The sequence below is a fragment of the Hippocampus guttulatus genome, chromosome 17 (assembly GCF_054856545.1).
Source record: "Hippocampus guttulatus isolate MCC_2025c chromosome 17, RoL_Hgut_1.0, whole genome shotgun sequence".
Lineage (NCBI taxonomy): Eukaryota > Metazoa > Chordata > Actinopteri > Syngnathiformes > Syngnathidae > Hippocampus > Hippocampus guttulatus.
Genome location: NC_141277.1, coordinates 12,017,792 through 12,044,577, shown reverse-complemented (window position 1 = coordinate 12,044,577; position 26,786 = coordinate 12,017,792). Strand labels below are relative to the sequence as shown.

The 26,786-nt window shown below is 40.6% G+C and overlaps 2 protein-coding genes across 2 annotated transcripts in view; both read right to left on the bottom strand.

Annotated features, from left to right (window-relative positions):
- ror2 (receptor tyrosine kinase-like orphan receptor 2) overlaps positions 1–12,483 on the bottom strand; it is a 61,450-nt gene extending 48,967 nt beyond the window's left edge. The window contains exon 1 of the mRNA XM_086135570.1: positions 12,159–12,483. Coding sequence (XP_085991696.1) covers positions 12,159–12,222 — 64 coding nt within the window. The 5' untranslated portion in view covers positions 12,223–12,483. The remainder of the gene's footprint in view (positions 1–12,158) is intronic.
- Positions 12,484–13,985: 1,502 nt separating this feature from the next.
- On the bottom strand, positions 13,986–26,786 carry sptlc1 (serine palmitoyltransferase, long chain base subunit 1). The gene is made up of 15 exons (XM_086135458.1): positions 26,719–26,786; positions 24,498–24,605; positions 24,309–24,403; positions 23,748–23,841; positions 23,542–23,614; positions 22,422–22,554; positions 21,447–21,576; positions 20,289–20,378; positions 18,797–18,904; positions 18,510–18,605; positions 17,130–17,226; positions 15,680–15,734; positions 14,992–15,109; positions 14,550–14,623; positions 13,986–14,397 (listed from the first exon to the last, which is right to left on the bottom strand). The coding sequence occupies exons 1-15, from the start codon at positions 26,770–26,772 to the stop codon at positions 14,304–14,306; spliced, it is 1,419 nt and encodes a 472-aa protein (XP_085991584.1). The 5' UTR covers positions 26,773–26,786; the 3' UTR covers positions 13,986–14,303.

Below are 26,786 nucleotides of genomic sequence, written 5' to 3'. Positions count from 1 at the left end.
ACGTTTGCTGCTTATTGGAGTTACTGCCCATGAATTAAATGTGAAATTATACAACCAAGTAAATATTTTGCAAGCTCCTTGTCTCCGAAGTGTTCTTCATTTTAAGTATTTGTATGCAAGCCGTTTAGATTTTGGCCTGATTGAAAAACCAACTGATGTTTATTCCTATACATACATATACAAGTACATATTCATGAATGGAAATACAATTCATGCTTTTAGATTTATTTTCTTCCAAAGTAAAAATCAGACAGAGGGGGCTGTGGTTACAAAAGGGGGCATCCAGCCTAAAAGATGGCCACTAGATAATGAAAATAAGTTTTAAAATCTTCCTGCTCTTCCTCCTCCTGCCGACCAAAAATAACACTTATCTTAATTCGGGAAGGGAAAAAAAAAATCTGACTGATGCCCACAACTTTAGGGAGGATAATTTATGGCCTGATGAGAAAGAAGATGAACTTTTTGGAAGGTGTGTGTCGCATTACATGTGGCGTAACATAGCAATTCAGAAAAAGAACATCATGCCAACAATCAAACATGATGGTGGTCGTGCGATGGTCTGGGGCAGTTTTGCAACTTCAGGACCTTGACGACTGATGGAAGCATGAATTTTGCTCTTTACCACAAAATCTTGAGGGAGAATGTTTGGCCATCAGTTTGTGACCTCAAGCTGCAACACACTTGGATTCTCCAGCAGGACAATGATCCCTAACCCACCAGTGAGTCAACTTTTGAATGGCTTTTAACAAAAAAAAAAAAAGAAGTTCTAGGTTTTGGAGCGGCCTTTTCAAAGTCCGATTGAAATGCTGTGGCATGACCTTAAAAAGGTTGTTCATGCTTGAAAACCCCCCAGCGTTGCTTAATTGATCCACGGGGATTTAAAAGACTCATTGCCAGTTTTAGAAAACGCTTGGGGTTTTTTTTTGGGGGGGGGGGGTTTGTTGGTTTTTTTTTTTAGCTTTAGGTGCCCGTTAGCCTTGAAAACGTTTTTCTTAATAATTAAAATATATATTTTTATATGGAATAGTATGTTCGACTTTGTCTAATATTTACTTTTGCTTGATGATAAAGTAAATATTTAGGTGGGGAGAAATAATGCAAAAAATTCAGAATTTGAGAAGAGGGCAAATTCGTTTTCATAGCAATGTATGAAGTGGAGCATAAATAATCTGCCGCAGAAGACATAACCACACCGTGCTACTACATTTTTGCAGAACACACAAGCGCTCTTATTTCATGAGTATCCGGTCAGTTGTGACAATATTGTCGACATCTCATAACAAACGCTCATAAACATGTCACGCATGAATGAGGGGAGGTTGGAAAGAGAATATGCGGTGTACCAGATCCTCTCATAAGCAGAGCGGCAGTGCGGGGGGGCACTTGAAGAAGACTCGTCAGCATGATTTATCATTTGTTTACATTTACAGGGAACGTTGTATACAGGAATGGCCTTGGATGATATGCTGCATGGCACCTCACCAAATCTCAAGACAAACACATTACAATCTAAACACACAACAGCCTGCCCCAGTAAATTTCCACTACTTGGTTACGAGAATATTATACATATATGGTAAGAATGTGTAACCTGTATGAAGCAATTTCTTCTGAATAATAGACAAACATTGACTAGAATCTAGAACCGATATCACCAAACTATGGCCCGCGGACCATTTGCGGCCCTCTTTTCATTTTCAGAAGCTCGCGACGTGACAAGAATAAAAAAACAACAAAGAATGACATTTAACTTTTCTCGATATCCGTGGATACAAATTAACCATTTATGATTTAAAGAATAATACAATCTGTCTTCAAAACTGTCGTGAATAAAGTTAATTCAATTTTAGAGGCAAATATAGGTTCTTCCACTCTGTGCTCGATGGCTGATTTATGAAGACATCACATTAAGGATCCTCAAGTCACTGAAAAATGGTCACCTTAGTACTGTGCAGTTTTTTCTTTCATTTTTTGGTTCTGAATGTGGAGATGAGATTCGGCTGCGGTTAAGTGCAAAGCCGGATCTATTCTGTGAGACAGAGGGCTGTTGGCCACCCCAAAAACTGGGAAAAATCCTCAAGTATTTGCCTTAACACCTTTAACAGAAAGCTGAACAATACAAACAACATACTATAATTGCTTTCCTGAACGGATTTAGCATGTTGACAAATTTTAAAGTGGCCCTTTCATCCTTCCATTTTCCTGTATGAGGCCCTCTAATGAAAAAGTTTGGACACCCCGAATTCTTTCGCCTAGCATGTTTTTGAATCACCAAAATAAGGTCGCCCGATGCCAAAACTGTGTGGAAACTAGATGGTGTATAAATTGATGGTATTCTGCCCTCTAACACATTTTATAGAATAGCATAAATATGGATTTTTGACGGTGTGGGGAGAAGGGGGGAGTGTCTCAATCACAAGCTCTAACCACCATGAGTATGTCAACACCGAAGCACCCCGAGGCCTTCCTCAACTATTTTCACACTCCTTCGCAGGCTTGTCATCAGCAAGCAATCAGAGCAACAAAGAACAAAGCCTTTGCTGTTGCAGCCAAAATGACGAGTCTCTGGCACTAATGATAATGAAACCTTGTGAGCAAGACAGCTTGCAGTTGAAAAGGAGCTGCCAGGGTCATAGCAGAAAGTACCCCCCAAAATGACAAAAAAAAGAAAGAAAATGATGAGGGTTGAGTTTACAAAATCAGCTCATGGAGTTATGTGGAACCATGCTGGAGCTGATGTCATAAAAAAAGAGGCCCCGGTACCAGATTCCATCCATCATTTGATCCAGCTAAAAAACTGTGAAAAGGCAAGTAGAGTCACGTTGAGCCAGTGTCACACTGCGGGAAATGCCGGCAATATTTTCGCTGCACGGATTCTTTGTTATATTGAGTTCAGAATGAATCGATTTTATTGCCTTGTCCAAGGAGGTTACGTTTCCGCCCATGACTTGTTTCTTTGTCTGGTTGGCCAACCCACATTGAAAAATGTTGAACATTAAGTGGAAATACCCGAGACATATTTGGTGTTCCAACTTGCAGTGTGAAAGAAGAGCACACAGTCATCATCGTGTGCTTAAAAAACCCCCAAAATAAAACATGAAAAAAGAGAAATACCTGAAGGATTGAATATTTGAACTGCGGAATCAATTGCATTTATTTCATAAGGCTGAACACTTACTCCCATTTGGCCAAATGATGACAAAACATCATCATCATCATCTTCAGTCATTATCGCTAATTATCTTGTTCTGTCTCTGAACAATGCGGTCAGCTCATACCATGGATTGAAGTGTAGAAAATTGCACCACTGCGGATTTATTTATGAAAAGAAGTCTCGCCTGCATCAAACGGGCTGGTGATTATAACAGTGTGACTCACTTCCCCATTTGTTGTTATTCAAAACGCCTTTATCCCGTAAGCGTAGCCCAAATGTTTTTTTTCCTCCTCTCAGTTTGCTGCTAAAATAGCGTCGAAATGAACTCTTAACACATGTTCAGTGACATGCTCAATATGAATAAATGAGAGTCAAAATGACCCGAGTTAACAACATGCAAATTCATGCACATAAGTAAAAATAAATAAATAAATAAACAAAAGGGTGTGTGTGAGTTTTTCTTGTTTGCTGCTTCAAATGTGAAACTTCAGCTGTTCTGTTGTAACCCTTAAAACTGATGGGCTAAATATAACCCAATATGGGATTAAAAAAAAAAGACTTAGGATATTAGATGCTAATAATGGTGGACAAACTCAATGATGCACTTGGAGCACAGTAAGCTACGGCTTGTGACTTTTTTACCTCAATTCCCAACCTAAAGCATAACACTGAAAAAAAAAAGGCTCTTTCAGTGAATTTCTAAAAAATGGTGAAAATAATTTACATATAATAAAATTACTTTCTTTAAGCATGAAGCAATTCCATTGGTCTATCTTAATGTAGTTGGGTTGTCAACGTAATTTATCATGCTTAATTTAAATAAATTATGAGAATTGGTTCTAACTTGATTTCTTGGAGTGATTAAACTTTTTTTCAGGGTGACATGGTTTATTTATGTCCGTTTAGTGTATTAAAGGCGGCCTGGTGGTTGACCGCCTACAGTGATAATTTTACAGTTTACAGGCAGCGAGTCCCAGGGACTCGCTGATCAGAAAAGTATGAGTCCCATTATGCATTTAGAGCGTCCCAAATTTCGAATTCTGAAAGGGTCTACTTATTCAATTGCATATGATTATAACACAAACAACAACATATACATACAATTATAAACAAATGCTGCAAAAATTTAAATAATTCAGGAGCAGGCCTGAGGATTTCGGAAATTCATGGTAACCGTTTTTCGGTTCCGTCGGATTACCCAATGGGAAACCACGGTAACTCATGTTGGGTTCCGTAAACGTTCATCATGGAAACCCATTTTTCTATTTTGACTGATATTCATAATCAAGAATTCCGAAACTCAAAAGTATAATGTTTCAAGGGTCAATGTTTGAAAACTATGCATTAACAATGAACATTACATCAGCAGCTGTGTACCCCAGGTTTATTCCAAAAAATAAATGGATCAAAAACTGGTGTACTCATGTGGCATCATCAGAGTATTTTTTCCAATCTCACACTGCAAAGATTAATTGACTGGTAATCATTAATACAGGTAAGTATTGATGTGGCTTGACATCCTCTTCACAAGACGATGCATGTGTAATCTGCGATCAATTTGACGAAAGAATTTAACACACGTCATCATTAGTTCTACCAACAGTTAACATTAGCATTACTACACCTTGTGATGAATGTTTTATTCATAAAGTTACCATGCTACAAACAGTAAATTAAAGAATAACCAATACTGTTTCATAATATTTTTCACAGCGATTAGCCTACAAATCTAATGACCAACTTGCCTCGCGTCGTATCTCGCTCTCGTGTTCTGTGCATACGTCACAGGTGAGTTTAGTGATACGCCCTTTGGACGATTCATCCGAAAAATCAGACTGGCATTCCCATTTCTTAAAAGTCGTAATTAGTAGACCTTTGTGAGTTTTTTTCGCCGCCATCTCAAACTTTCATCCGCGCGATTCCTCAGATTGCGGACTAAAATAGCAACCCGCATGCACACATAACGTTATCTGTTGCGTCCCCCCAACACTGAAAACAAAACAAAAGTAAATTAGAAGAAAGACACTCACACACCACACCACAAACACACATACAGGCACAGTGAAATCGCGTTGATCACACAGTCAACTCGTGTGCGGTGACTTTTATTAAACTATTTTTCGGTACCGTTAAAATGACGCCACGGAAATGACACGCTATCGGGAACGATTGTTACTGTGAAATCCTCAGGCTTGCCGTAGTTTTTTTTTTTTTTTTTTTGACAGAAATTTCCTTGCGTCCCCAAAACGCACATTATTTGGAACTGTGCGTCCTGTGGGAAAATTAAGCGTCTAGGACGCAGGGCGCAGGGGTAACGAGATGGCTGCTCCTAGCGTGTCGACCTCACAGTGCAGAGGTACCGGGTTCAATTCCAGCTCCGGCCTTCCTGTGTGGAGTTTGCAAGTCCTCCCCGGGCCTGCGTGGGTTTTCTCCAGGTACTCCGGTTTCCTCCCACATTCCAAAACCATGCATGGCAGGCTGATTGAACATTCTAAATCAGGGGTGGGCAAACTTTTTGGCTCGGGGGCCGCATTGACTTTTAAAATTTGACAGAAGGGCCAGGTCAGCACGAGCTATGGTACATTGAAAAAAAAAATGCATTTGTTGACAGTCCATATCAAACATCAACAGAACAAAAGCATGAAAGTACAGTATTAATATACTTTTTTTAAATGACAAAAGTGTTGTTGATGACCTATTTTAGCCTGTGCATCGCTGCAGATGGGTTGTGATCAGACCAGTAGAAGTAGAGCGATACAGAGGTACTAGGTGGTCGAAAAGATTGCCCCGCCCCCCCGTGTTCTGCAACTTCAAGTCAATGTGCCACCTGGCGGTGAAATGCCTGTCATTACAAGTCCAATTGAAATGAATGCAATCATTCACATCGAACCTTAATTGTGGACCAACCTTCGGCGGGCCGGGTTAAAAAGACCAACGGGCCAGATTCGGCCCGCGGGCCGTAGTTTGCCCACCACTGTATTAAATTGTCCCTAGGTGTGAGTGTGGGCGTGGATGGTTGTTCGTCTCTGTGTGCCCTGCGATTGGCTGGCAACCAGTTCAGGGTGTCCCCCGCCTACTGCCCAAAGACAGCTGGCATAGGCTCCGGTATACCCGCAACCCTTGTGAGGAAAACTGGATCAGAAAATGGATCGATGAGTGGATGGTGCATTAAAACTATCCCAGGAAAAACTGCCACCTCCACTGAAAAAAAAAAAGTCTGTTGTATTTACAAATAAGAAAGTATTGACGTCGGTTGCATCCATTAAAATCATATTGTGCAAAATAAACACATGTATGTTGGTGGAACATAATGCATGCCAACTGTCATGATCCTGACTCACGAGTCATACCTGTCCCGAATCTGGCCTCCTTTAAAAGCCATGCCATGCCACCAACTGGCTGTCGGATTATTAAACCTTGCTCATGATGCCGTCCCCAAGTGCTTCAATTATCTGGACCTTCTTGGTATTCTCAAGCCTTTGCCTTGTAATTCATAGTATTTTTGTTCTGTAAGTATTCTTGTTGTGTATTCTCGGTTTATGTTCTTTGTGTATTGGATTCTCTTTTGAGTTGACAAGCAATTTACGCTTTTCTTGGCCCTTGCCTTTGGTTTGTTCGAGCCTTTTCACGTTTTCTTGTTACCAGCGTCCTTCATTTTACTTTTTCGGTCTTGCGTTTTTATAAATAAATATATTTTTGTTCAAAGACTGCCATCTCTGTCGATGCTGGTGGAATCCTTCCTGACACAACCAATGTCTTTTTTTTTTTTTTGTAAATCCATCAGACCCTTCTTTTTCGAGGTACAGACAATTTATAGTCTTCAATTAAACAACCACAATTTGTTTTTCTGCGTATAAAGCTGTGGGTTTTTTCTAGTTATTTCATAGAAAGTATTTTAATTTAAATATCAAGTGGGCAAACAAATTTAATGTGAATAATACAAGAGTTGTTTCAAAGTTCTGCCTTTGTAAAGATAATGGTATGGTCTATCCACAGTATAAATGAATCCAGTCCTGCAGTTTAGTGCCTCTTTTGATTCCAAGACAAAGACTGTAACTACAACGGAAGGACTTTGACAAGTATGACGCCAAATTGATTTTTTTCCCCCCCAGATATCCTCAAAACCATGCAAGAGAATCCAGATATCCAGGCTCTTAATTTATTCTTGATTACATTTCGTATTGTTTTTAGTCCCATGAGGACAGGTGTTTTTTTTTTTTACAACCTTGTTCAAAATTTCAGGAATTAGTCCCCTTTGGGGACAGGAAGGTTCCTACAAGGTTGGCTGTATACAAACCCCTCCAAAAGTAACCATGAGGCAAATGCCTTTACCTTTGCTGGAGACTAAAGACATTGAGGTGAACATGATCTTCTATTCCCAGATTCAGCATTTACATCTGTATCTGATAGACAACTTAGCACCTATTGTTTGGACCCGCCCACTTTTCATGCCAGCAAGGCATTGTAACGTGCGACTAGCTGGTATGTTTGCCAGATGTCCAACTACATCTATTTGAATAGGGCCGAATGTCGACACTCGTTACTCAATGCTACGTTTTAAGGTTGTTTACCCGATTCTGATGTAAGTAACTAAAAAAGTGACATGTTGATGCCTTGTCTCATATTCATCTTTCGATGTCAAACCTAATTTTTAGTCACCAAAAATCAATTGGCCTCACTTTATACGTTTAGATGTACTGTGCGGTTCAAAAACTCCACAGGCCTTCAGTGTTGCTGTGTTCTGCAAGTTTTCATTGGTGTGCAACATTCTTCCAGAATAAGTTTTTAGAGTGTAACTTTTTTTTGGAGTGCATTCAGCAAAAAGGTGAGTGGTCTTTTCATATGTACTCAAGCAGCAGTTTTGTGCGCCTTTCAAACCCTTTCCGAAAACTATTAGCCCTCCCAGTCTTGAGGACACATTTAATATCAGAGATGTGCTATCTAGTTTTAGCAAGTAACGTCCAAGTGTTTATAGACATGATGATTATTAAAAGAGAGGCAACCCTCCTTGAAAGAATGCATGTTGCGTCACCCTGTTTTACAAGAGACAGGACATTTAAACAAGTTGACTGTGACGTGTTTTTTTTTAACCCAACAGAATTCCTCAATGGCCAACATATTGAATATTTTCCTTTTGTTAAATTAGCAATGATACCCAGCTTTTTCTTTATGTATAAACTGTTACTACTATGCCTGGGGGTTGGTTTAAAGCATTCCCCGAAGACTTTGGTTCCAGATGATTACAGGGACAACAGTAGTGCTCTCCTTGTACGCCCCCCACAGTAAAGGAAGAGAATCCGGTCTCATTTCAACCACCACCAGCAGCTCGACTCAGAAACCCAAATGGGTGAGTCATACTGTAGTGACTGCTTATTAATTAACTTATACTTTTTTTTTTGTCTACAGCTGATGGTTTGACTTTTAACTCGTTCCATCTGCTCGGATTTCACTTTATGAACTTAACATTCGAATCTTTCTCACAGATTTACGTGACGATTTGGGGGACAACAAATTGTAAATATACTTAAAATGTAGATTTCAGAATGTGAAACATTTCAGCGAATTTCACAGAGCCTCAATTTAGCCGGAGAGGTTAATTCTGTCTACATAAGGATAAGTCTGCATGTGGTTTGCTTTTTGCTTCGTGTTAGGAGATGAGCAAGTGAGAAATACAACCGCAAATTACATTGAAATGAGCAACAGCGATGATGCAATGTTAAAACAGATGCCATGTGGATTACTGAACATTGTGAAATAGGGAAGAATGTTGGATCTGGAGATGACAACTAACTTTATGGCTAATAGTGCAAACCTTACTAGCCATCAAATGACAAGCGCTAAACACAAGCACTTCATGACTACATTTTTCAGACTATAAATCACCCTTTTTTCATCTTTGGTCCTGCGACGTCTATTCGGGTATGACTTGTATATCGCTGGCCTGGGGCGGAATCCTCGTACCCCCAGAGACACCCAAAACAGCATGTTTGTTCAACAATTGACATTGCATCGTCAAAGAGGGCAAGCCATTTTCAAGACTTGAGATTCGTCAATAATTTCTTTAAAAATAAACACTTCCAAATTCCAACTCACCAACACAGTTGATTTGTGTGTGTGTGTGTGTGTGTGGGGGGGGGGGGGGGGGGGTATACTTTTACCAAACTGGGGAATAGGACATTTCAGCCTGATGCAACCCCATTTTACAATTGGAGCTTTGATTGGCACCCCAAATGTATCTTCTTGAATCGTGTTGACTTACTGCCACCTTCTTTCTACCAGCACACCACCACCAAAAGTATTTGCGAACTGACAGACTTTAGAAGAAGAAATGGAGGAAGAAAATGAGGTATCCTTCTTGACAGCATGCTGAAGAAGGTGGTAGGAATGCAACAAAGGTATATGCCAACTGCCAAAAGAAAGTCAAAGAAGAAATAGAAGATGAAGTAGTCGTTTTGGCAATTAATGTGCGACATAAGTTAGTCGCCGACATGCGGCCGCGACATGGATGTACAATTTACATCAGCAAAAGCCACAATAACCAACCAGGATTCTACCTTAGCCCATAATGTGACACAGGATTCTAGTCAAGGTAAGTCATTTTAAACTAAAAAGAAGAATGCCAAAACCCAGATGGTCCACTGTTGGATTCCCGCTTTGTCTGATGCTGTATCCTTGTTCATCACTTGATCAACCTTTCCTTCAGTTTCACTTACACTGGTGTACGGCTGGTTGTGAATATTTGGTGGTGGTCGAAGGGGCCATAGGTGCGCGCTGGCAGCCACCCTTCCGTCAGCCTACCGCAGGGCAGCTATGGCTACAGTGTGAATGTGTGAGTGACTGAGTGAATAATGTATACACTGTGTAATGTCTTTGAGTGGCTAGAAAAGTGCAATATAAATCTGAGGGACTATTGTTAGTATTAAAACGCTTCCGTAGTTACAAGCGGAAGTTTCGATTGCAACCGGAACTCCTTGAAATTTTTACTCTGATGCTCTAATAGCACTGCACCAAGAATACTTGTGTTCGGAGAGCCAGAGCGCACTTCCCTCTCACTAATGTCCAAATGCACGCTATGTTATAAACCAAGCAGCATCTTGTGCTTTAACTGCTTCCATCTGTAGTGCCTGACACACCGGGCACTTCTTTTTTGGAGCACTCTCCATAACCGAATTGCACATTTGAACAACACATTTCTGAACAGAAGGAGTGAGGCAGTGAAGCAGCATTTCTGTACAGACCCATGATAAGGGAACTGGGATTTTGTAGGCAAGTCTGACTTCTGCTGTTCTTTGTCTTGGTTTTGTAAAATTAATTTCCATGTGAAGATTTGATCTATTTAGGTAAAATATACATCACATTGGCCTTAAAAAGGGGAAGTCAAGCCCAAAATATGTTCTCTGCTCCTCCACTCGTCTACATGTGGCATTCTGATAAATATTGCAATTGTGGAATATAAATTAAGCAGAAAAATCCACCTGTTTTTAGTCATCTGAGGAGGCAGCCATTTTGCCACTTTCTGTGAACTGAAAATGACATCACAGTTGCTCAGGGCTCAGGTAATGACCAATCCCATCTCATCTGTTTTCTGAAGCTGTGCTATGATTGGTTGTTACCTAAGCCCTAAGCAACTGTGATCTCATTTTCAGTCGACAGCAAGTGGCAAAATGGCCGCCCCCTGAGGTGGACAAAATCGGGTGCATTTTACACCTTAACTCATGTTCCACACACGCAATATCAACCAGAATGCTGTGTTTAGGCTAGTTGGTCTGAATAGAACTTATTGTAAAGACATTTTTGGGGTTGACTCGCACTTCAACAGACCTCCCGCTGTTAGTTTGTTAAATCAAGGTTGCTCTGAATAGCATTCAACTTTCTGTCACCATTTCAGTCGTCATGATTTTTTTGTATCACTTGTGCTTTCTGGCATTAGTCGGTCCACTGCTTTATAGGTACTGAGCACCGTCATTCCAGAGGACCTAGCCAATGGTCTGCCTGCTAGCCCGCAAGCCCACTAGCTCACCACCGTGTTAGCCCGCTAGTTGGCTTTATCATGTGGGCTCACACACAACACAATACCGTGTGAGCCGGCGACTAAATGGACAACACTGGTGCGTGGGCTAGCAAGTGGGCAGGCAAGAGATTTTGCTAGCCCGCGAGCGGCAGGCTCTATTAATAAATTCTAAATTCAAACAAATCAGAGGTCAACCAATATCAGAGAATAAAATGTTTTCCAGTCTAATTTGAAATAAAGACAGTTGACTGCTGTGATACTATAATGGTGTGATTTGGACATTGTAGAAAAAGCGATGAGTGTGTGGTCGACTGTGTGAACACCAAGTCAACCATAAGTGGTCTTGATCTTCTAACCTTGTACATCATAACACACCACCTTGTAGTAAGTAAACCTCAGCTCATTGAGGTACTGTATACACTAAAGTAATTGAAAAAACGTCTACTTGCACAACTAAAAGAGGATAAAGGGGGAGGGGTGCTCTTGGTTTAGACCCCCAAGCCCTGCTCCCATGCTCCTTTCATTTCATACCAAATGGGGAGTCCTCAAAGCCTGAGCTGAAAACAGGAAATCTCTGCAGGACCCCCCACCCCACCCCCAGAGGATAAATTAATTAACATGGGAGGACAAAGAGTCGAAATCACCTGGAGCTATGTGTGCAATTAACATGACAACTACACAGTCGCCCTTTCAGGCCGACACAAGCACCTCCGGAAAAAGAGCTCGAAACACATGTCAACAATAAGCGTTTACTTGTTAAAGAAACCCTGTGGGGACCAAACCCCACCCGGATTTGTATTTAAAACTTCACGTCACGTCCCGAGAAACATATGGAACTGTTCTTAATCTTTACCAAGTAAACAGGAATAAAACTTTCGAAACTTTTGTGGAATCATTGTCTTGACCATCTCGCAGGAGCAACTTAATATTCTTCTGTTACACGACGCAGAGGGCATCAGTTTTCCTTCAAATTAAATGTGATTGTAGGCTTACCGTAGCATCTCAGGTTTGACCCCCAGAAAAACACCCAAAGCAAATTCCTCAAGAAGTTCGCCATAGCGCCAGACGTTCCTCGGAAAAATATATTTGAAAATAATAATAACCGAGTGGAGAATCATCCAGTTTTAGAAACCTTGTGTTCCTCTTCTACGATCCTCGCTTTTGCCGTTCCGATTCAGCGACTGGGCCGGGACAGAGCGCACAATCTCCGCATATGGTGGTGGTGAGGCATGGAGCTCCACATGAGATGCGGGTCTTTACGGTGAACACAGTAGCGTTTCGGGCTGCGGGGCTATCCCACGGCTGCTCGAGTGGGCTCCACGAGCTGAAAGTCTGCAACAGAGATGCGTGCGTTCTTGAACGCGGCGTGCGTGCGCTTGTGTGCGTGCGCGGGTGCGGGTATTGGGGGCTGGTCGGTCAGTGAATGTTGCAGCTTATTCACAGCAGGAGGGCTGCAACAGAAACGGAGTTGCGTAAAGCAAACTAATGTCTGTTTAAATGTGTTAAAAGGGCCGCGCGAAGTTGTAGTCGGTGCCAATGAAACATTTTAAAACACCAGCGGAAAACTGATTTCAAAATTACAAGCGGTCACGCTGAAAATAAAAAAAAACTTCACAACGCGATTGAGGTCGTTATCTTTAGACTCCTAAAAGGATGAAAACGTAATTTTTAAGAAAATGGCGTAATGTTGATTTAGTGCTTGGTTATGTAGCGCATAATTCATCCACGCATGCCAAACTGTTTTTAAAGATGACCAACTTCTGCCAATGCGTTTAATGTCTGTCGATGTTCTTTTTCACAAATCTGTTTAAATAAATTGCTGCCATCTTCTGGGTAAAAATGCGATGACAACTGTACAAATAGTGGTAAATGCAATACATTTCCACAAGATATCCTACCTTTATTGTACTTGAAGATTCAATCTACCTTAGAACACAAATGTTATTGTAAACCTCCTACTTTTCTTCTTTACACGTTCAGTTTTTCCATATAAATAGAGAATATTTCCAGTAAATAGTCTTCCTGAATCAGTCCGATTACAAATGAATGTTTTGTGTCTTTTGAATGAGAGACTGATTTTTATAGTCGCTGCCAGAACTGGCACAGGGAGCGAGAGCTGGAGTAGCTTTTTTTTTTGTCTACTGATGCAATCTTGATCAAAACCTTTCTGGCAAACAGGCAGTTGTCAATAGCCTCCTGTTGTAGTACAGTAATTTTACCAATAGATGATGCATTTTCACTGTGCTATTTTCTGTTCGCTCTTGAGTCGTACTTCCTGTGTCTATTTGAAGAGGAAAAAGGACAATTAACAAACGTGAACAATGAAATATTGGACATTGCATCCAAAAAGCAAAACAAAATAAGAAGCACACTAGGGAACTAAAAAGGGAACAACGTTTATGCAATTGTCGTTTTGTACTTGTCACATAAAAAATGAGGGCTCTGCTCCCAAGTGTGTGGATTTAACACAAGGACTAAGGATAATTTCGGACTCTCCCTAAATATGTGGTGTAATACGGTACAGTTAAAGCTCAACGAAAAAAAATCCCAATAAAGGCAAATGTACATTTTGTTTGACAAATTGAAAAATTTGTCAATCAACAGAGAACAGCTCAAGAAAGAAACATTTCACATTTCTGGCAGAAATAACACCTTTATTTTATATATTAATGTTTCGTTTTTCGATAATTGGCTTAGTAGAAAAACTTTGTTGAATATACAATAACTAAAAAGTAAGATGAAAGACACAAAAGACAAAAACATGGTCAGGTGCTCAAGAAGCCAAGCCGTGAATGTTTGTGCTGAATGAACAAACAACTGTCAGTGTGTCAATTCCAGATGTTGGAGCATTTTAATCTGCAACAAAATATGTACAAACTGCTGTCAATTTCTTCAAAGAGTAACATTGGCATTGCAGCTTCACGAGTCATTTTCCTTTATTGGTCTCAGCTCTCAGTCGACATTCATGGAAAGGATATGCAAAACTCTGAGAGGGGAGGAGAAAAATTAAAAAGAGATAGGATTTAAGTGTGCACACAATGTGGGTGAGTTACTCCATGTCATCCACACTATTCAGTCCAAATAATGGATAATAAGAGGTCCAGTGACATCAGTAGGTAAAAAAATAAAAATACACATTTATTTAAGTAATGTTAAAGCGGCTTCCTGGATACACGACTTGGCCTTCAGGATGTCCTCCTCCGTCTGTTCGATGGTCACCACCACTCTGATGCTGAGGACACGAGGAATAACAGATATTTGTTGTTTAACCCTGTCGTGCACCCTGTAACCTGATAAGCGGTCCACTGTAGTTACCGCTGTCCCTAAAAGAGTTAAACTCTGCCACCCCATCGACTGGAATTGTGGTATCAAGAGTGATCTTACCTGGGCGGAGGGGGATATCGCTCCTCTTTTTCGAGGTATCGGGCAAGGGTCAGTGCCACTTGCCTCTCCATACACTAACAACCAAAATATGGAAATTTGGATGAGTTACACAAAACAAATGTCTGTCTCAACTTGCACAACTTGAAGACCAACATTTTCGGTCCGACTAAAATATTTGGTACAAATATGACTCAAATTAAATGGAACTGGACATGGAATTGTCATGATTATCAACAGGGTATGGCGCAAAAACCACATGAGACTCCCCAGCATCGAGGATGAACTCAGTGACATCATCTTGACCGTACAACTGTCTTTACGCACGCTTTACTTAAAAAGAAAGAGGTCTAGGAAAGAAGGGATGAAAAGAGGAAATGGTCTTTCAGTATCATCGAGGAGAGGCGTTATGATACATTTCATGAGAAAACAAAAAGGAACTCACATAATCTACAATTGAGCGCAGCATCTGCATGTCAGACTCTCGAGAGCCCGAACTGTTCTCCAGCTGCAGGTGAAGAGCGGGGGCAAACTGCATTCCGACCAACTTCAACCCTGGAATTCTGCAATACAATAGACAAATGCTAGATTGTGTCTGAGACATTTTGATTTTATTTCCCGCTGTTCTTTCTGTTTGCATCCACGGCCGATAAATTCAAGGTCGTGCTTCGTCTGGTCCATGTTTAGGCCTTATTTGGGTGGGCGGTAAAGAAAAAATGATGGTGTCACAGGAACATCAAGTTGCTTGGAGCAAGACGGTTTTGTCGACGTTGCCTTTAGAATGCGTATGTATAATTTTCTTTCTAACCTGCTAAAACAACTCTCTCTCCTTTGCTTCGTCTGGTCCATGTGTGTTCACATAGGATGTCACCAAACAACACTGTGACTCATTGTCAACCATTAAATAAGTTGACTGAGTGCTTCTAAGTTTGAGAAAATCAGGACCCAAAGGTTGTGAGAGAATTCGGGGAAAACTGAATCAGTAGGCAGAAAATATGTAGTCAGTGTAAGCAATTTTGGAAAAACGTCCATCAGGCAGACTTCTATCATTCCAGTGTAGTTTCATAAAAGAGAGTGGACTGAATCGGTGTGATGACTTGAAATTGAAGAAATAATAATGGTAGAATACTTACCCTTTTAATTCTTTGTAAACATATGCGCATTTCTTCCTCAGAATGGTGAATATGTCTGCAAATCAGAGCACAAACGCTCAGTCTTTTTAAACTTGTCACATTTTCGATGTATCAAGATGACCTAATGGGACTTGCAAAAACTCTCTAAAGGGTATTGTAACAGTGAACCGGTATCGCGGTACCTTGACTTGAAAGCCAACGTTTCACTTAATGAGCTTGCTTCTGGTACACTGCCAAAATGCGGACATCCCATGAACGTAAAAATTTTTAAATGACAAAAATAGTCATTTGTGTTTTTCACAGGACAGCGACGATATGTTAATTTATTAGCTGCAGTCTGCTAGCAAGAGGTGTTAACCAGCTTATTAGGCATTGGAATGATCGACTTGTTTGTACTACTGACAAAAAGCAAGTAAGGTTAGAGTGGTGAAATATTTATTTGATTCTCAGTCAGTCAACTCAAGTTTATTTATAGAGCATTTTAAAACAACCATTGCTGCGCCCTGAAAGTACAAGGAGCCAGTGAAGGGAGGCCAGAATTGGAGTTACTCTATGTGCTCCCTCCTACGAGCACCAGTTAGGAGGTGAGCAGCAGCATTTTGGACCAACTGGAGACAGCTGAGGGAGGACTGGCTGACTGCAAAATAAACTGCATTTCCACAATCCAGCCGAAATGTTACAAGGGCATGTCATCTTTTAAAATGACTCTTACATTATTCCAACTAACACTGTAGTTGTATTTCACCGGGTGGACCTCATTATGGTGCTATCAGGGCAGTCAAAGGGTGTCGGTGGAATATGCTTCCGTTTCAATGAAAAATGGCGCACTGATTTCAGAGAGCTCAACAGACACTGCAACCCGGATTTGGAGTGAACGTCACTTGTGTTTTTCCATGCTTTTCACTCATCACTCACGGGCATTTAGGCCCCTTTTAAGTCAATATGGTTGGCACTGCATTTGATTTTAACCGTGGCGTTTATAGCCAGACACACGATGAGAACACAGCTGGGGGGGTCTTTGGGCAGCGTGACTCTTCCAACCGCATCCCTTCCAACATTTTCTTTTCTTCCTTCCATCCTTTCCTTACGTTTTGATGACTGTATTTCCCTTTGATTGAAAATGACATCCAAAAGTTGCGCACAGTGGCATTTTGACTACTTTTTACAACGAGAGTAGCAGTTTATTTTGCCATGCTGGGCAGAGAACAGCAATATGGGCAGACAGCATTCTAGGTCACTACCCAGAATGCATTGTAACAATGGTGGCATACATGCAAATAAACTGATCTACTACTGCTGCAGCGCATGCCTGATTTGCATACACGACATAAATGTTCCTCTACTGCAGTGTGGATCCAAAATAAGAATGGGCCAGAGGAACTTTTTTGCCTCAAGAACTCATGTAATTTTGGCACAAGAGTGCCTGCTGTGAACAGAAAGAAAAGTGTACCTGGATTCTCTTGCATGATGCTGAGGGCCTCTATGGCTGCAGCAGCTAGCATGGGAGGCAGGGATGCAGAGAAACAGTAGCCTTGGCCTGACAGGCGCTGCAAAATAACGAGACACGCATTCTTATTACCGAATCACCTCATGTCACTGGAGAACATGAATAACTGCAATGCGTCGTAGAGAAGGGATGCACCACAATGAAAATTTGTGGCTGAAAGTGAAAGCCAAAAATAAGTTCACAGATGTCGAGAACTGAAAAAATTATCATACATTTAAAAGCTAAGAAAACAAATAAATACATACAGTACATAAATTGGCGGATTCTGTCATGAAGTGGGATCTTTTTTCCACCCCCATCCTTTTGTTCTAAATCTAATCTTATCCAGAGCTCCGTCTCTGCCGCGCCAGATTGAGCAGAGTTTCGCACGCAAGATGATTTGCTTTAAATTATTTTTGCTTGCGTCATCACAACATCCTGTTTCAGACGCATTGAACAAATTCCTGACACTGCAGTACTCCTATTATTTGAGTGTTGCCAGGTAAAGTAGGCAGATTAAGTTGATTAATTAAACAAGAAATATCCAATTGATAAATAAGAAATACATCAATAAATACTACAGAGACTTGTGCCACATCCTAAAATGACGGCTGTAAGTAACTTGCAGTTTCTTGGCGTCCTTAATTAACGAGGGAATATGATTTTGGGATAGTGTTGTGTTGCTCTTGGTAAGAATGTAACAGCGATCAAAACTGTGACAGGGCAAGCCGGAATGTCAAAAGGATGAGTCAAGCTTGTCGTCACGCCACCGCCCAGGCCAATTTACAAACAAAAGCTGACTCAGGCTATTGCACTGCCATATTTATTATTAGCTCAGCTTTTATTTCGCCTTTGCATTGGCGGCATATTATGTTATGAGTATGTTTGCAGCTTCCTTGACATCTAAATGACATCAAAAAGATGATGCACACACCGAATAAGTTGTTACAAGAGGCAGAAAAAAAATGCTCAATTATTTTTTTATTTGAGGTATCCCAATTACTGAAAGAGTCATATGAGCATCACAAAGACGAAAAGAGAAATAGAACAAGAGATGGTACCGTGGGATCATGGCAAGTCCAGGCTAGAGGCTAAAAGTGAGAGGTGTTGGTACTGCGTACTGTTGCCTTCTGGCCCACTTCAAGCATTGCTCTTAAGAACTGTCATTAACGCACTTTCCATGGAAATTGTAGACGTTTCATTTCGAGAGCTAAAATTTCACTCTTTCATCCAGTGCCATGAGTTAAACAAAAAATTTCAATTATTTATTCAATGGCCATCAGTGGGCGTGGTGGGGGTGGGGTTTAACACATTTCACAGAAATACCCATTTGAAGGCATTTACCTGGTGGTCTATAACAAAAGAGCGTCCACAGCAAAAGCCTCCAATGGAGGCCACAGAATTCTCCATGTTAGCACTGATCAAGTCAATGTCTTCTATCTGCACAAACATGAGACACAAGTATGTTGTCAGTCCCCACAGGAAAAATCAAACACAGCCTAAAAGAAAATGGGAGCATTTCAGAGAACAGTTCTGGACTGAAGTCCAATACTAGAACAGAGTCCTTCCTCAGACCTGTGACAAACCGTCTGAACATTAGTTGCATGAAACTTCAAATTGAAAGTACCTACTTTGACTCCAAAGTGCTCCGTGACCCCTCGGCCATGCTCTCCCAACACACCGAAAGACATGCTCTCCTCCAGGAAAATCCGCACCTTATACTTGTATTTTAGTTTCACCTGAATGACAATATTGTAAAAAAAAGAAAAAAAAAAGATAAAAATTAGCCCAGAATGAATTATGTAAAAATTACTACCGTACATTATGTGTTAACAGTAACTACAATATGACACTTACTAAGCGACACACTAATCTTAGAATGTTATCGTAGGCGTAGTCGCGCAGACAGATGCATTTTTGTCCAAGGTTATTTTGATAAAAAACAGCAACACCGGGAGCCAATTAGTCTGTGAATCTGTCTCCAAAAATGCAGTTTAAATATTCACGCACCCACACACACGCAGAAAAACAGGTTGACATGAGCGAGTTTGCAGGATGAGGCCTCCCAAAGCATCGAGATTCAGGGGGCAAACGCTGGGCCCAATCTCGAGGAAATCTGAGTGAAGACAAGAGGGCACAGCGAGCACTCTCCGGCGGCCCCAGGGGAAGCGGCGAGCTCCGGGCAGGGAGCAACGCATCGTCGTCCCAAGTCTTTACAGGCTGACCCATTGCCGTTTGTGGTGCACCACGGCGGGGGGAAGTGCATCCTGCTGTTGACCGCCGTGCCCCGGGGCGGAGTCCCCGTGGAGGTTGATCCCGCAGCACCCGGGCGGCCTATGCACTCGCCTTGCGTGGATTGAGCAGGTCCCACCCGTTTACCTCTCAAAAATGTCACGCCACGGATGTATAAATCCATCAGGAGCAACTGGGGGTTCAGTGTCTTGTTCGTGGACACTTCGACATGGTCACAAGGGCCGGATCAAACCTACAACCTCTCTGATTTGGGAGAAGACCACTCTAGCACTGAGCCATTCTACCCTACCAGAGGCAATTAAGATATCAAGTATACAACACAGTATGTTAGGGTTCCTTATTTTCACAGGACCAATTGTCATTAGGGGCAGCTAAATGGAAAAGAAAAAGATTTTAAAGAGGTTTCTGTAAGCTTAAACTTGTATAGAAAGTACTGTCTTTCCATGCAGTGTCATAAAACAATCTATGACATCATTTTAACAGCAATAACTCATTTCCCAAAAGAATATCATTAAACATTTGTATTTAGCGTACTTTTGACGAGAGCAAGGAAGGACATTGGCACTTTACACACGAAAGGATTCCATACCAATAAGATTCAAATATTTGTTCCTGCGTTCACTCTACATTGTTTGCTGACAAGGATAGCATTATCTGGTCGAGGTTGCTGTCAAGGACAACAGTCTCTTGTTTAAGTCAGTTAAGGCAATGGAAAGAAGCGTAATTGAGCAGTTTCTGAGATACTTTGGCGTCAATTGCAAAAAAGTAGTCAATGATTTATAAAATACAAATATACAGTAGGCGCATGACTTCATCACGTCATTTAGTAAGAGAGAGTGCAGCATAGCCGCCGTGCGATGTTCCAATTACCAGTTCAGGAAGAGGACAGATGTCAGCGGTGTTGATGTACAGTCCCTCCACAACAATGAACTTGCGAGTTACTCGAGCCTTACGAGGGTTCTGCAACAAAAACAGCCAATCATGTTCATCAAATCTACATTTAGGCGCACCTAAAAGCATTCAATTTTCTCAAAAGCCGACAGTGCGCCTTATAATCCGGTGCGCCTTATATAGGGATCAATACTCTGATATCTTGGATGTGGTATTTTAAATGTTCTGTAAAGCGCTTCGCTAAAGCAGTTGCAAAAGCTCCATATAAATTTGTATTGTATGGTATTCTCTTTAGCATAGCTCCATCTAGTGGACGCATAACGCATCCGCAGCTACTATTGTAGCTTCTATTCTCTGCGCATGATAATCTATTTATTGATTTTAACTTGAAAATTGATCATCAGAATCAATCACCATGTGACAACTTGGCTGGTCTTGGCTTATTCATTCAAGTATGCGCTAACAATGCCAAAGTGATGAGACATCAGGGTGTTTCTACCCAAAACCCGTGGCTAAAATACAATTTGGAGTCCACCAATCTACAATAGAAAGAAGTATTCACTGGCAAAAGCAACCAGATGGTGCAATGCTCAGAATAAGAAAACCAAAGCGCTAGCAACAGTATCTCTGACTCTGTAGGCTTCGTTTAACATGGGTCTTCGAACAAGTCAATCATCCAAAACACACAGCTAAAAATGCCCAAGAACGGCATGGAGAAAAATCTTGGACTATTCTGAAGTGGCTTTCTATAAGGCCTGATCTAAATCCTCTGGAACTGTGGAACGGGGCCATCTGGAAAGAAGCACCCTTCAAACTTGAGACAACTAGAGACGTTTGCTCACAAGGAGTGGGCCAAATGAATGACTAGCCTTAACAGAGTTCTGACCTCAACTGGATAGAACATCTTTGGGATGAATTCAAGCGCGGATTGAGAGCCAGGCCTTCTCATCTATCATCAATGTGTGATCTCACATTAACACACCCCTGAACTTGTGGAACGCCTTCCCAGAACAGCTGAAGTTGTTATCGCTGCTAAGCGTGAATTGGCATCCTTTTCAACTAAGAATTAATTTTTCTTTTACCTCAAACTCACCAAGAATGTCATATACAAATATTGCCGTAGCCTCGCTCACCAACCTGCTGGTCTTCCAACTCTTGCTCCTGGAGAAGCCTCTCCAAGTCATGCATGTCATTGTGCTTGAAGTATTTTATGAAGCTGCGGGAAGCTTGGAGGCCTTTTTGGATGGAGAAGCAGGCTGCCTCATCCCTGAATACAAAATACAATGAAATTAAAGCAAGGCTTTATGTCTTAGTTTTAGGGCTTTGTCCCTCTGTGAAACAAATTCAAGCAATGCAAAAGTGCAAACAGGAGTTACAATGTAAAAAATCAGACATTATATTGCCGACATCGCCAAAAACACTGTAGGATATTTTTTTGCACAAATAGATCATTTAAGAGTTACCCTTAATATATTTCATATTGAGTGTGATGCGATGTAAATGCCGCCTAACCCACATGGGCTTATATGACACAAAAATAGACAATAGGCAATCACAAATATCAAACAAAAAGGGTCTCCCCCAAGTCGCACCCAAGAACATAAAAGCAACTGAGCCAAATAAAATGGCTTATACTTAAACAGATAATTGAGTCTTTCTTTCCCTGGCATTGCAAACAAATAAACAGGCACATCACAGACTTTACAAAATGATTGCCGCCTAAAGTCATGATACAGAGGAGAATGTTTTTTTTTCTCCTAATGCCGTTCATTTTCAATACCATTTAAGTGACACAAACATGTTCGCTCCTCCTCTGGGATGAAGTGGAAATTACTAGTTTTCAGAGCCAGAGGCCGAGTACCAGACTTGAACTGAGCACACACTGATCTTTGGACTCAGGTCAGGTTCAATGTGACATATGGTTCAAGACCAAAATGATGAACCAGATTCTTAGCTCAGGTTTACACAAAACTTCACTGGACCAAGTGTGCTTCTGCTTTTCAAAATAAAATTCCATAATCTCTTCAACGTTGCAACAACAACTCATTTGGCATCATTTACAGTCAGAATTTCAATAGATTTTCCGGTATATTCTGCAGAGGTGGTGCTTACACAAAGATGATATCTCCCCTCTTGGCGTAAGCGGGAATCGCACTAGCGACAGTAGCAAAGCCATATGAGTAGATGATAGCTTCCTCTGTTTTCATGAATTTGGCCAGCCGACTCTCTAGCTCCAGGTGAACATCTGGGAAAATAAAAGTGTTGACGCCATTTTATAAAATTATGCATATAGAATTTTAAGGTTCTAGAGTTTGAGTTTTGATGTTGAATTTTGTCATTTCTCCCATCTCTTCCCAAAACTGACATCAATCTCAAATAGGTTTGATAATTATTTTCCGAGTTAACCGCAAGTGAGGGAAAACTACTGAAGCAGATTGTTCCATATTATTAAGAGTCACAGGTTTCATGTATAACAGAGAAAAAATAGGAAAAGAAGGCTCTTTCTGCTGTTGAAAAGCATTAAATCAGCATCCAAACTCAGTCCTCAAGGGCCTCAGTTCTGCTTGCGTGTCTACGCATGCACGTGTGCCGCTGAACACAAATGCACAATTGTTTCAGATTGATATTTGCCTAAAGTTTAGAAAACAAGATGTCATTTTCATTTCACTTTACAATTCTGTGCTACTTTGTGATCGTCTGTTGCATAAAATCTCAAAATACTGTAAATTCTAGTTTGTGATTCAAAGGTCAATTACTTTATCAAGGCACTGTGGATTTGCTTCTTGACAACAAACAAGAAAATAGCTGTGCAGCTCAGTACCGAACTCATAGAATATAATCTTAACAATAAAACGGAATCAGATTATTGTATGTAGTCCTCTAGAGTGGAGTTACGATATTTGAAACATATAGACAGAAAAACCATGCACAAATGACGACGAACTAATTTGACGAACTACCAAATCCATTTCCAGAAGGACATTTGCATCGATAGGGAGAAATCGTCCCTGGAAGTTAATAAACCGGAGCGATTTCAGTCAACTAGATTGATAACACTGTTATTGTAACCTCTGAAAGTTGAAACCGGGTTGTTTGAAAACACTGGCTGGGAGCTCACTTCAGCTTCACAAGGACAACCATAGGACACAAATGGGCATCTTACACTTTGCTGGGCTTTAGAACACAATAACAAAAGAATGAGCAAGAAAAGAAATATAAATATATAATGTACCAAATGTTCCATAGAAACCTCTAGGACCACATGTTCCGACTCCATATTTCTTCAAGGATGACAGTGCCTTTTGCTGCAATAATAAAATGTAATGTAATTCGACATGATTAAGTGAACATTACTTTACCCAACAGAAAACTTGTGCTCCAATCTTGAGTATGACAAGAATGTAGTTTGACAAGGATGAACGTAGTTGAAACACTGACCTTGACTCGTTCATTGTCAAGGAGACCCAGGAAGTTAAATGATGCAAAGTTAATGCACTCTTTCCCATTGATGATGATTTTGTGGCTGGGAGGTCTGTCATTCAAGATGTGGAATAAAATATGACAAGATAATATCAAAAAAGAGATAACTGCTATGTGGTTAAAAACCAAACAAAAAAACCCCAAGATGAAAGCATATTGCAATTGCAGTATAATGTTATCACAGTATTCTCAACAATCAAAATCAATCATCCACTAAATCAAAACACAAATGGAATGAAACAGACATACAATTTGAAAATCTACCAAAGTCGGAGGGAGAAACATGGCTCTAAAGTTTGGACTTCAAATGAACCTTGGTTCAGAGCATCAAAGGATTGCCTCAGGCAAATTTATTTATTAGTTATTTATGTGAGGCTATGATCATTTCACCCAACTAAAAAGGAGAAATCTTTTATCCTGATATGAACTGATATGAAATCGCAGCATTGGGTGCAAAGAGCCCAATTACAAAGACTAGAATCGCTTATAGCATCAAGTCTCAGCTGGCTAAATTTTTACCCTGTGACAACATCGTAGGTAATGTAGGGTGAATCTTTGGAAATAGTAGGAGCAAGAGGTTCAGGCTGCCACTCCTCAATAAGATCTTCCTTTTCCTGTTAAGAGCAACAAAGAATGAACCCAAAGTTCAAATAAGAGTAGTTGAGTGACATGTGATTGCACGCATACCCATGTACACGCATTTGTTACCTTTTCAGTCAGTTTATTCGTCTCATGGAGCCTGTACGTTTTAGAGAAGAGAAGCCTGATTATCCATAAAATGAGGATGCCCTCCAAAATGAGGTGATAAGATGGAGCCTGAGGAAGACAGTTCAAGATTATTTTGCAGAACTTGTCGCATGCCGATTTACTGATTTCAGAGTGGCTATTAAATACAATCCGGAGAATGGGGCAGTTACTGCCAATTAGCTATCACAACAGTTTCCTCCAACTGGCTGAGGTGCCACTGAACGAGGCACATCTGTATCAATTGCTCCCTGGTTGTAAAGGCAGAATTTAATAGAGCTTAGCAATAGCTTGTTTGATGTATTTTTAAAATATGTTTCACATTAAAAAAAAAACCCTGCAAGTTTATTCAGATTGGGACTTATTTATTAGATGCTAGCATACTGTATTTGTGCAGTCCTTGAGTATTTTTGACAACACATACATATTGGGTGTGGCAAAGTGAAGCGATTTTGTGAATGTCTCATTTGGTTGCTCCTTGGAGATATATCATGCCACAACTCATTGGATTAATATACTGCTTTTGATTGTGTTGTCATTCTAAATTGATTTTATGAATATTATTTGTCAATTTATGGCTAATACAATGGCCACATCCAATATGGCAGACGTGCTGATGTATCACATTGAAGGGCCACCTGGCTCTAGGCAGTGTCTGTAGCAGAAATGAAAAGAAAAAAAGGGGGGGGGAAATGATATCTCTGTTTGATATAACTGTTTGATTTCAAAAGGGCTTGTGGCTCCCATGGTTTCTTTCATGAAACAGGTACAAATGGCTCTTTAGTTTCCGACGCCAATGTAATGTGTCCCTCTTCACTTGCCATAGTGTGATGTGCCAGCAACAGTCTAAACACATAATGAAGGAATCTAAACGTCACCTGATGCCAAAAACTCAAAAATAGTCATCAACATATGTTGACATTTATATCTGAAATCAATTAATTAATATCTGAAAATATTACAACATCACCGCAATATTTCTGATTATATGGACAAAAAGTGTTTTTCTTTCCATAGAGGAGTTCACGAAATAAGCTTATGTTGCCTCTTGTGGAAAACGCTTTGTCCAAAAAATAGTTGACATTGAGGCGATCATTGTGATATTTTCAGAGATGGATGTGGGCATAAGTACAGTTGTCAACAAACACTTGGGTATGTATTGCAGTTTTGTGATATTAAGTGGTGTAAGATTGTTGACGATTATGTTTTGTCCCATGTTCATTCGCAGTGTCTTGTGCTCTTAGCTACAAATATGTACATGTCTTGCTCATAGACACCGACATGACAGCAACGGCCGGGGATCAAAACATCAAACTCCAGGTTGAGAAACGACCAATCTACTGGTTGAGAAACGACCAATCTACCACTGAGCCATGCCGTCCTGACAAAATCACATTATTTCTTTATACTTTTAATGTCTTAGTGGTAAACTTTGACAAAAAAAAAATAGCAACTATTATTCATTATAAAATTGGGGGGGGGGGGGGGGGACGTTCATTTTTAGAGATATGCGCCTCAAGTCGGTGGCACAAACGTCTTGGTGGGCAGGCAAAGCCACCTATGGCCGGCCCGTGGGGACGGGTATGATACAATCTACCTTTGCACCTCTGTCGGTGCACATCCCTGGTTTTGGGCCTCGGGATGTAATTTGACTCGGACCAATGATAAGTGAGGAACAACAGTCACGCGTCTTACAATTTAAAAACAAATGAAAAAAATAAGCTAAAATCTCGTATACAATACTCCATTTTAGGATACATAATACGTGTGTGTACCCTTCGTTTCTGCAGTATATTGTTACAATAAATGAATTATATCCACACTAACTGTAAAGCGGAACAATTTCCGCATCGTGTTAAATTACGTTTTGACCGACAATAATTTCACGCATTTAACTACATTCCCACTGTTTCCAGCCACGTCCTTAGAAACATTTCTAAGCATTCGGCAATCTCCTTAGATTCACGTTCGGCGTTGACAGGTTCGTACACGACATAAAATCGCAAGAACCAACACGCGATTGGTTGAGACTGAGAGTACATTAAGACTTCAGGTACCTCTTGACTCCGGAAGTTAGCAACTATCATACGGCGCAACATTTTCTAAAAATTAATATAATTAGGTTGGAAAGCACACGAATTACATACATTCCGTTCGGCAAAATGTATAGCAGAGACAACAATACCTCGTACAACGCCTGTACCATTTCCACCAACACCCACTGCTGTCCAGACGCCATGTTTACCTCCCTCC

Coding starts and splice junctions, on each gene's coding strand:
- sptlc1 (XM_086135458.1), bottom strand. CDS start 26,772: ATGGCGTCTGGACAGCAGTGGGTGTTGGTGGAAATGGTACAGGCGTTG. Junction 22,555..23,541: donor AGGTTTCTATGGAACATTTG/GTACATTATATA, acceptor TTATTTTCCCAG/ATGTTCACCTGGAGCTAGAG. Junction 15,110..15,679: donor GTTTACAAAGAATTAAAAGG/GTAAGTATTCTA, acceptor ATTGTATTGCAG/AATTCCAGGGTTGAAGTTGG.